Source organism: Triticum aestivum, chromosome 7B (genome assembly GCF_018294505.1).
Source record: "Triticum aestivum cultivar Chinese Spring chromosome 7B, IWGSC CS RefSeq v2.1, whole genome shotgun sequence".
Classification (NCBI taxonomy): domain Eukaryota; kingdom Viridiplantae; phylum Streptophyta; class Magnoliopsida; order Poales; family Poaceae; genus Triticum; species Triticum aestivum.
In genome coordinates this window covers 755,273,360-755,283,620 of record NC_057813.1, presented here as the reverse complement: position 1 = coordinate 755,283,620, position 10,261 = coordinate 755,273,360, and the positions used below count along the sequence as shown (strand labels likewise).

General features: G+C 49.3%; 1 protein-coding gene and 1 pseudogene across 1 annotated transcript; one reads left to right on the top strand and one right to left on the bottom strand.

Moving 5' to 3' along the window:
• Window positions 1-618: 618 nt before the first annotated feature.
• On the bottom strand, window positions 619-1,889 carry LOC123158782 (uncharacterized; annotated as a pseudogene).
• Window positions 1,890-8,182: 6,293 nt separating this feature from the next.
• Window positions 8,183-9,364, top strand: LOC123162933 (uncharacterized). The gene is made up of 2 exons (XM_044580703.1): window positions 8,183-8,663; window positions 8,895-9,364. Exon 1 carries the CDS (start codon window positions 8,259-8,261, stop codon window positions 8,661-8,663), a length of 405 nt encoding a protein of 134 aa, XP_044436638.1. The 5' UTR covers window positions 8,183-8,258; the 3' UTR covers window positions 8,895-9,364.
• Window positions 9,365-10,261: the final 897 nt, after the last annotated feature.

Here is a 10,261-nt window from a genome sequence, read left to right as displayed (position 1 = left end):
GATAAAAAGGAACTAGGGGGGAATATTAGACGATACGACAAACCTAGGTATTTAGCATTACCTTTTCAATCGGGTGTGGATCACAGGAGATGAGGCATGGAGAGTGCTTTATTCAAACAACGCGATAGATCCGCGGTTCCGAGCGTCGGCCGCCTGGGCGGGCGTCTGCTGGAGTCGAGCAGTCGAGAGAGTTGGCGGCGCAGCGTGAGACTTTTCGGTCGATCTACCGAGACAAAAGGGTGAGGATCGGAGCGATCTTGCATCGTGGCTGCTGGTGATTCTTTGGAGCGATCGTCCAAACTGAAGAGCTCGGTGGGCTGAGGCCTGGGGCTGGGCCTGTACAAGTGTACTAATATATGGGAAAATTCCTGCTGGGTAGCCCACTAGATGGGCCACGCCTGGGGCTATAGCCCCAGTTGCCCCAGGCCCAGTTCCGCCCCTGAATATGTCATTGAAGAGGAAATGGGGAACGAAGTAGGGAATCACGAGGTTTGAACGTATCATCACACATACTCCTTCCGACCGGGCTTACAAATATGAATGTACAATGAAAATAGTTTTGAATGTCAATTCAATCCTAATTTATGATTTCAAATAATATAAATGTGTTGCATCCTATAATAATGAAAATATATATATTAGTCATATGTATATGTACATTTGGGTAACAAACTAGCTAGGAACATCATTTATTTGCGTACAAAATAAGGATCGATGGATCATTGCTCATTTGCAAATGTTGATTCATCTCTCCAGTTTTTTCAATCACTCACATGGAAAGAACCACTCTGACCTCGCACTTCCCAGCCGTGGACCTTGGCATATTGAAACTAGACTAAGAGTACCACTCATCATGTCATACACACAGTAGCTAGGAATACCACCATTAACGTGGTCACGACAGTCCGTGCATCCGCACAGGTCAGCACCGGCGACATCCCTCTTCATGTGCCAGTCAACACCCAAGATATACACAAGGTTCCCTTGTGGGAATCTTGGGTGGCAGTGCTCCAATGGCCCGAACGCCCTGCAACAACTTCTGCTGACAAAAATAACCTGGCCTCCAAGGTCCTTCACCTCCGACCACTGGCTCTTGGCCAAGTCGGCCTCAAACACGTGCAAATTCATCGCCCACCGATGATCATATACCACGACAGCCGTGGCCTTTTGGCGAGTGTTGATCCGCCGTACCTTCATCTTTCTTGGAGGGATGCTCCATCGTACCATCAGTAGCTTTTTCTTGTCAGCTGACACGACTAGGTGGCGGACGATTTTGTTCACTGGTTGATTATTGCGCTCCATGGTTTGGTTCGTCACATGCTCCCTGTCATGACCCAAGAGGTCATGGGAGAAGAGCTCCCCCAAGCGCGTGAAGGTGAAGATCCTTCCACGGTAAAACAAGGTTGGTGCGGCCCACTCATGTCAGCTGGTGAGGAAGGAGCAATTTTGCAGATTCCTCGGTGGAGAAGCACCACGGATGAAGACCAAATGATGATCTTAGACGGCTCCCTGTATGTCCACGGGATCTGCATGGGGGCAGCTGATGGGTGGAAAGGGTTGCGGAGGAATATGCATCCTCCTCCGTCCCCATCCTCATCATCCTCCCCAACCTCCGGGTCGTGGTAGAAGAGGATCCAACAACCGGAAGAGCCATGGCAGCGGCCGAAGCAATGCACCGTGCCGTCAGCGATGCTCTGGTAAACCCCAGGGACGAGGTTGAGCCACGGCATGCTGCCTCGCTGTTGCTGTGTGCCGTGGCGCCAGTCACGACACACGTCCCCGAAGCTTAGCTGGTCGGCGTCGGATGTGAGACGGCAGAGGATGAGGCCGGCCAGGTCCGGCGGGATGTCCGACCACTTTGGGGAAGACGTGGCGTGGGAGAGACCCATGGTCGATGAGATTCGATCGGCTGGTAGATAATAACCTAGGACTTGTCACGGAAATAGATAGATATTCTACCCTAGTTTTAATAATAAGTAAGTAGAATATATATACTACACGTACGTTTGATGGTTGCAACATACGGCGTTGTTGGTTTAGCTACGACTCTACGTACACATTGCCATCAATCAACTCATCCAATCCGTCAGACGTACGTGATCATAGCTTGTACGTCACACATTGCCATCAACAGATCCAATCCGTTATATATACCGATCGCTCGATCTCGTTGTTTAACAAACCCTAGCGCGAGCCAGCCGGACGGACGGAGGGAGGGATATGGGGATCGTGGATGCATTGCTTACATCGGCCGAAGCAATAGGCAAAGAACTAGGCCAAGCAATAACGGCAAACACGGAATTCATCAGCGACAAGAAGTGCGTCGAGCACCACGTGGCCAACGGCGGCTGCATCGACGAGTTCATCACGGCGGTGGACGAGTGCCACCCCAGGCAGATCAAGACTCGGGAGGACCCCGACGAGCGCGTCCTCGACGTCGATGCGTGTGTCAAGGCCACGGCGGCGCTGCGTGAGTGCTTCGAGGGCAACCGCCTGTGGTTCGCGCAGCAGTACATACGTCGCATGGACGAGGGCCTCGACGAGGACCGGAAGCCATCGCCGGAGAAGGTGGAGGAGGAAGAGCTGAAAAGGTTCAGGTGGTGGACTGGCATGAGGAGAAGCTAGGTCGATTATATACCTATGCATGGATTATTATTTTTAACCACGATATGCATGTATTGTGATCAGTGCTGATTGGCGATCAGCACATCAACTCATTCTTGTACTTTTCCTTCTTTTTAACAGCCCATCATACATGTCTGCATGCCCTTTATATAATCTTCATGTTATAGATCAGATTGGTTAGTGGTGATGGTGGAGTTTGTATATATACTTGATATAATCGACTCTTGTTTTGGCTGAGTTTTCTTTCTATAAAATCCTAGAGGTACTCTATCCGCACAATAAACACTTTTTCGTGTCTCCTTCGAGCCTTCGACAGTATTGCAACATTACGGTCGCCCATTGGAACCTCTATATATACTCATACTTACTTACAAAAGAGCAAACATTATCTTTCTAAACGCAGTTTACGTCCGCAACCTCCGATTCCGAGGTTATCGCCCACCTATCCACGTGATTCCTTTCCCACTCGATCCCTTCTCACCGCTGATGCTAGATTCCAGACCCCCTTCGCACTCCTCTCTCCTCCAACAACCGGATGGCAAACCGTCCCTTCTGTGAAGGTCCTTTCTCCAACATACCTCGCTTGGATAAGGGCATCGACGAGGACCGGAACCTATCGCGGGAGAAGGTGGAGGAGGAAGACCTGACCCGGTTCAGGTGATGGATTGGCATGAGGAGAAGCTAGGTTGATAGTTATGCATGGATGGTGATGTAGCTTTCTTTTTCTTTGAACAACCCATCATACAAGTTGCATGCCCTATATGTAATCTTAATGTTATAGAACATATCAGTTAGTGGTGTTTGCGGAGTTTGTATACTTGCTCTGAATTCTAGAAGTTCTCTATCCACACAATAAACAGTTGTTTGTGGTTAAACACGTATTCGTTATTCCAGCCAGCCTTCCACAATATTGCAATATTATGGTCGCCCATTTGAATCTCTCTATATATACTATTTATAAAAGAGCAAATGTTATCTTTTTTTTTCTGTTGCATGATTATCGAAGACCTTTTCACTCGTGTGCGTGCACATAGGCAAGATTGATCGGATCGGCGCCTGGGTGTGCGTACAGGCAGGCGACGGCTACGCTGTCCGCATGCGGAAGGCGTGCATGCTAAGCAGCTACGTGGCATGCCGGCCAAGGTGAGCGTAGCAGGCTGGGCGAAGGCGCTCTGTGGGTCAAAAGGCCCAAGGGTTGGCTGCTCACTGTGGCATCACGGAGGTCCTGAAGCACGTGATGATGCAAAGCGTGAGATTTGTTTGGAAAAAAGGGGGCACGATGTCTAGTCTTTACAATTTATGTTTACTCTTGAATTTCTTCCTATCTTGCTACAACTGCACTGCATACTACCTATACATTTATAGAAAATATAAAAAAATACTCACATGTGATCGCGACCTGACATGTGTTGCCTGTGAGTATGGGTGAGGGGGTCTGAACTCACAAGCACAAGCCGATGTGTGGGCTGCTTTGTAGGCCGATGTGTGGGCATGCCGGCCGAGGTGTCAGTCAGGTGAGCAAGCAGCCAGGCCCAGCCCCCGAAATGGAGGGGGCCCACCCCAGGGATACTTCTTTGGTGGGCCTGCTGCACCATGGACAGAAAAACTTGTGTAATATTGGGCCAAATTACTGCGTACATAAGCTAATCAAGCTGGGCCAAGTTACTACCGGGCCTTGCGCGAAGCCTCCTAGAGCACGGCGGCTGCCACCGGATGCCTTTTCTCCTTTCCTCCTTGAGCGATGGCAAATAACTCTCGACAATTGATGGTGGCAGGCCCTATACTTGAGGAGTGTCGTTTTTTGTGTTTAGATTTCGGGGAGGTCTTTTTTCAGCACTGTAATAGAGTCCAATATGGTTGCTCATCGGCTAGCTCAACATAGACGGGATGATCCACCGGCAATGTGGTTGGATGTCCCCCTTAATTTCATTTCGGTTTTACTTGCAGATGATGTAAGCATTGTGTAAAGTTAATAAAGCTAGCCGTAAGACCTTCCCCTAAAAATGGTTGCAAACCGGGCTCGCAAGTTAATTTGTCCCTTTTTGTATTAAGAAAAAGGCGCCACAAACATCGGTCCCTTTTTGCATGGTAATACGTGTCTCATTTGTATCATAAGGAACATAGTACTCCCTCCGTTTCAGTTTACAAGTCATACACGTATACCTAGGTTGCCAATTTTATCATCCTAATATAAATTACATAACACAAAAATTATACGGTTTGAAAATAGAACATCTAAAGTTTATATTGGTATATTTTTTTATAATATACGACTTGTATTAGGTTGGTCAAATTGATGATCTAGGGTAATGGGCACGCTCTATAAACTGAGAGAGAGGGAGTACAAGCCACGTACATACCGACCTGGCAAAACTGAACAAATTGCAGAACGCTAGCCTTTGCACAAAGGAACACCAGCCAAGAAGTAAAACTACGAACAAGACTGAAGAAACCTCAAACCTTGACACCAACGCCCGTCACCTGCCTCGATCCGACACATTGCATGCATGGATCGATGTAATGAAACTAATTAAGGTGGTCCAATTAACTAGAAGGATCAAGGGACTCGGTAGGTGGTAGTCATGTTCTCCTCATGCCAGTCCACCACCTAAACATGTTGCTCTCCTCCTTCACCTGCTCTGGGGACAGCTTCCGGTCTTCGTCGAGGCCCTCGTCCATGCGATTGAGGTAGATGTGCTTGGACATCGCCGGGTTGTCTGCAAAGCAGCGGCGCAGCGCCGCCGTGGCATTGATGCACTCACCCACGTCCTCGCCGTCCCCCAGCTCGGGGTGGCACTCGCCCATCGCCCTAAGGAAGTCCTTGATGCACCCGCCGTTGGCCACGTGGTGCGTGACGCAGAAGGCCTCGCTCTTCCTGGTGGCGTCTAACACGGTGGCCTGTACTAGGTCGGCCATCAACCCATCCCGCTTCTTCCCCATGGCCGTCAACGATTTGTTCCCTGGCAATACGTGTGACCTCGACGTTTCCGAGCTAACCGGTTGGAGGCGTAGACGTAGAACGATGTACAGCAAGCAACCAAGCAGCCTAGCTGTTGGATTGATTCCTCTGGAGCTAGCTTATGCACGTACTAAACCAAACCAGGAGCCGCCGGCTTGATTGCGATCTAACCTCGACGAGAACAGACAGGCGATATATATATGGCTAAACAGTCGTGTTGATCTATTACTTTTTGATCTGGGTTCGGTACAGAGATTACAGGGCATATGTGTAAGTATATATAGCAGCTAACCTAGGCTACTACTAATCCTATACGGTACCTACCCGATGGCGGTTCCAAGCCCGAGCCGGACTGGACGACCCTGTTAATAAGCAACTCGTAGATCGATCGGTGGAGCATATATAAAAGCCGGCCGGTGCAATCGCCGAACGTATCCTCTAGCTAGTCGATCGATCGATCCAGAAATCAAGGCCGGTCCATGGGGAACTTTTTGCCCGGACGTGCGTCCATGAAGGACGCCCTGGACGAAACCATGCACCTCGTCGACACCAAGATGGTCTGGCATCACGTCGCCAACGGCGGGTGCCTCCAAGAGTTCGTGATCGCCATGGACGTGTGCAACCCCGATTACATGAAGCAGCGGCACCCCCAGTTTTACAAGAAGCAGCAACGCAAGGCCACCCCCGTCGACAAGGACGCGTGCGTCAAGGCCACGGCGGCACTGCGCGAGTGCTTCGCCGGCAACCCCGTCATGTTCAAGCACGAGTATCTCCACCGCATGGACGAGGGCCTCGACCAGGACCGCAACCCCTCCCCGGCCCAGATCAAGAAGGAGTGGGCCAGCGAATATAGGTGGTGGACCGGCATGAGGAGAAGCTAGTAAATTTTGTGCAGATGCAGTACGTGATGATCAATGGCGCTAGATAGATATATAGATAGATCGGTTCATCTTATGATGCGATGTGTTTGTTTGGTAAGTTAGTTTTTTCATTACCATGCATTATTCGCAACGAAGTGTAACAAGTGATGTTAAATCTGTGTATAAGACTATAAGAGCAATTGTAGCAGATTTTGTAAAACAATCAATCCACATATTTTCTATGCTTATAATATTACATGTCCTCTAAAACCGCCCGGCCCTCTATGGACATGGATGTATTTTTTGTTACTCCATGATGTTTGATGAATAGATCGAAAGATCTTCCCGCAAAAAAAGGAGCATCCACAACCTCGATTGTCAAATGTGACCCCCTATAGGTACATAAATAGTGACCAGTTACCTTCTTTTTGTCCTTGCCAACAGGCGTGCTTCTCAGACGCCCACCCCCTAAATCCATACAATGAACTACATAGGTAAATAGTGCAACGTAGATCAAACCTACATATATAGCACAATCCGACCCAACAGATAGAGTTCATCACCGGACAGAGTTTGTCAGACATGTCGGCGGTGTGTGGTCCTCAACTATGCTCGTCGTGCTCGAGATGATGCCAGCAAGAAGCCTCCTTTTGCATCGAGACGCGCTCTGACGCTTTGATACCAAGGCAGAGTGCCTTCGAGTCCTTGTGGCGAAGGCGCCTCGCGTTTGCCACTACCGTGTTTAGCGACAAGCGGAGGAGCGGATCTCACGTGTGTGTGGGAGGAGCCAGCCTCTGCCGCCCCTCTCTACATTGCGTCGCCGGGCCGTCGAGGATGGCTTGGATGGCACGGAGTTCGAGCTCGCCAATCTCCAAGCGCAAACATCGGATGCCAATGCATAGTGCAGCTCCTCCTGGTCTAGATCCGTCCTCCTTGAAGAGTCTGCCTTAGTTGATGGGATTAGAGTCATTACCGGAGACACCGCCGGAGTGGTTGCCAGAGCCAGCCATGGTGGCGAGAGGGGATGTGAAGGGAGGAGACTGAGAATGAAAACAGAGCGATCGAGTGTGGACTTTGAAAAGGGTTTCATCTGGCGCTGTGGTATTAGTGTAGTTCTGGTGGTACAGTTGCCAAACTATATTTATAGCAACACGACCCATCGATCCATCTATCCATCTCATCGTCAACCCTTACTAGAGCCATGGGGATCTGGCGTACGATAGTCAAAGCAATAGCCAAAGATTCAGCAGATGTCATCATACCGCAGGCAGCGGATGCTATCGTACCGCCGGTAATGGCGAGGGTCGCCGTCATGAGCGACCAGAGGGTCATCGTGCATCACGTGATCAATGGCGGGTGTGGCGAGGACCTCGCGACCGCAATGAGGGAGTGTCACCCCAGTCCTCCCAAGGCATTCATGCAGGCAGGGGCATAGACAGGCCTAGGGCAATTAGGGCTATAGCCCCAGGCCTAGTGACAAATGAGGTCGGCTTGGGAGGTCCGGCCTGCAAGTCACGGGAGAGGCCCATCCATATTATACCATAGTAGCCCGTTTTTACAATACTGTACGTGCGTTCGATGGTTGCATCGTACGGCGTTGTTGGTTTAGATACGACTTCCCTTCATGCAAAAAAAAGGGTACGACTGCCTTCAAAAAAAAAGGGTACGACTACCCTGCCAAAAAATAAGAAGCTACGACTCTACGTACGTGATCATGGCTTGTACATCACATATCCAATCTGTTATATATACCGATCGCCCGATTTCGTAGTTTAACAAACCCTAGCACGAGCCAGCCGGACGGACGGAGGAATATGGGGATCGTGGATGCGTTGATTACATCGGCCGGAGCAATAGGCAAAGAACTAGGCCAATCAATAACGACAAACATGGAATTCATCAGCGACAAGAACTGCGTCGAGCAGCACGTGGCCAACGGCGGGTGCATCGATGAGTTCATCACGGCAGTAGACGAGTGCCACCCCAGGCAGATCAAGACTCGGGAGGACCCCGCCGAGCGCGTCCTCGACGCCGATGCGTGTGTCAAGGCGACGGCGGCGCTGCGTGAGTGCTTCGAGGGCAACCGCCTGTGGTTCGCGCAGCAGTACATACGGCGCATGGACGAGGGCCTCGATGAGGACTGGAAGCCATCGCCAGAGAAGGTTCAGGAGGAAGAGCTGAAAAGGTTCAGGTGGTGGACTGGCATGAGGAGAAGCTAGGTTGATTTTTTAGATACCTATGCATGGATTGTTTTTTTTTAACCCCGCTATGCATGTATTGTGATCGGTGCTGATCCGCGATCAGCCCATCAACTCATTCTTGTACTTTTCCTTTTTTTTAACAGCCCATCATACATGTCTGCATTTGCATGCCTTTTATATAATCTTAATGTTAGAATCTTAATGTTATAGTCTTAAGTCTTATATAATCCTACTCACCGCTGATGCTAGATCCGAGACCCGCTTCACCCTCCTCTCTCCTCCAACAACCGGATGGCAAATCATCCCTTCTGTGAAGGTCCTTTCTCCAACATACCTCGCTTGGATGAGGGCCTCGACGAGGACCGGAAGCTATCACCGAAGAAGGTGGAGGAGGAAGACCTGACCCGGTTCAGGTGATGGATTGGCATGAGAATAAGCTAGGTTGATAGTTATGCATGGATGGTGATGTAGCTTTCCTTTTCTTTGAACAACCCATCATACAAGTCTGCATGCCCTATATGTAATCTTAATGTTATAGAACAGATCAGTTAGTGGTGTTTGCGGAGTTTGTATACTTGCTCTGAATTCTCTAGAAGTTCTCTATCCATGGATTTTTTTTTTAACCCCGCTATGCATGTATTGTGATCAGTGCTGATTGGCGATCAGCCCATCAACTCAATCTTGTACTTTTCCTTTTTTTTTAACAGTCCCATCATACATGTCTGCGTGACCTTTATATAATCTTAATGTTATAGATCATATTGGTTAGTGGTGATGGTGGAGTTTGTATATATACTTGATAGAAACGACTCTTTGTTTTGGCTTAAGTTTTTTTCTAAAATTCTAGAGGTTCTCTATCTGCACAATAAACACTTGTTCGAGCCTTCGACAATATTGTAATATTTCGGTCGCCCATTGGAACCTCTATATATTATATACTCATACTTACTTACAAAAGAGCAGACATTATCCTTTCTAAACGCAGCTTACGTCCGCAACCTCCAATTCCGTGATTATCGCCCACTTTTCCACGTGATTCCTTTCCCACTCGATCCCTTCTCACCGCTGATGCTAGATCCGAGACCCCCTTGGCCCTCCTGTCTCCTCCAACAACCGGATGGCAAACCGTCCCTTCTGTGAAGGTCCTTTCTCCAACATACCTCGCTTGGATGAGCACCTCAACGAGGACCGGAACCTATCGCCAGAGAAGGTGGAGGGGGAAGACCTGACCCAGTTCAGGTGATGGATTGGCATCACGAGAGGCTAGGTTGATACTTATGAAAGGATGGTGATGTAGCTTTCCTTTTCTTTGAACAACATTCGTTGTTCCAGCCAGCCTTCCACAATATTGCAATATTATGGTCGCCCGGTTGAATCTCTCTATATGTACCACTTATAAAAGAGCAAATGTTATCTTTTTTTTTCTGTTGCACGATTATCGAAGACCTTTTCCCTCGTGTGCGTGCATACAGGCAGGCGACGGCTGCGCTGTCCGCGTGCGGAAGGCGTGCATGCTGAGCAGCGACATGGCGTGCCGGCCAAGGGTGGCAAGCGGCTGGCTGGGCGAAGGGTTGGCTGCTCACTGTGGCATCACTGAGGTCCTGAAGCACGTGAAG

Coding starts and splice junctions, on each gene's coding strand:
- LOC123162933 (XM_044580703.1), top strand. CDS start 8,259: ATGGGGATCGTGGATGCGTTGATTACATCGGCCGGAGCAATAGGCAAA.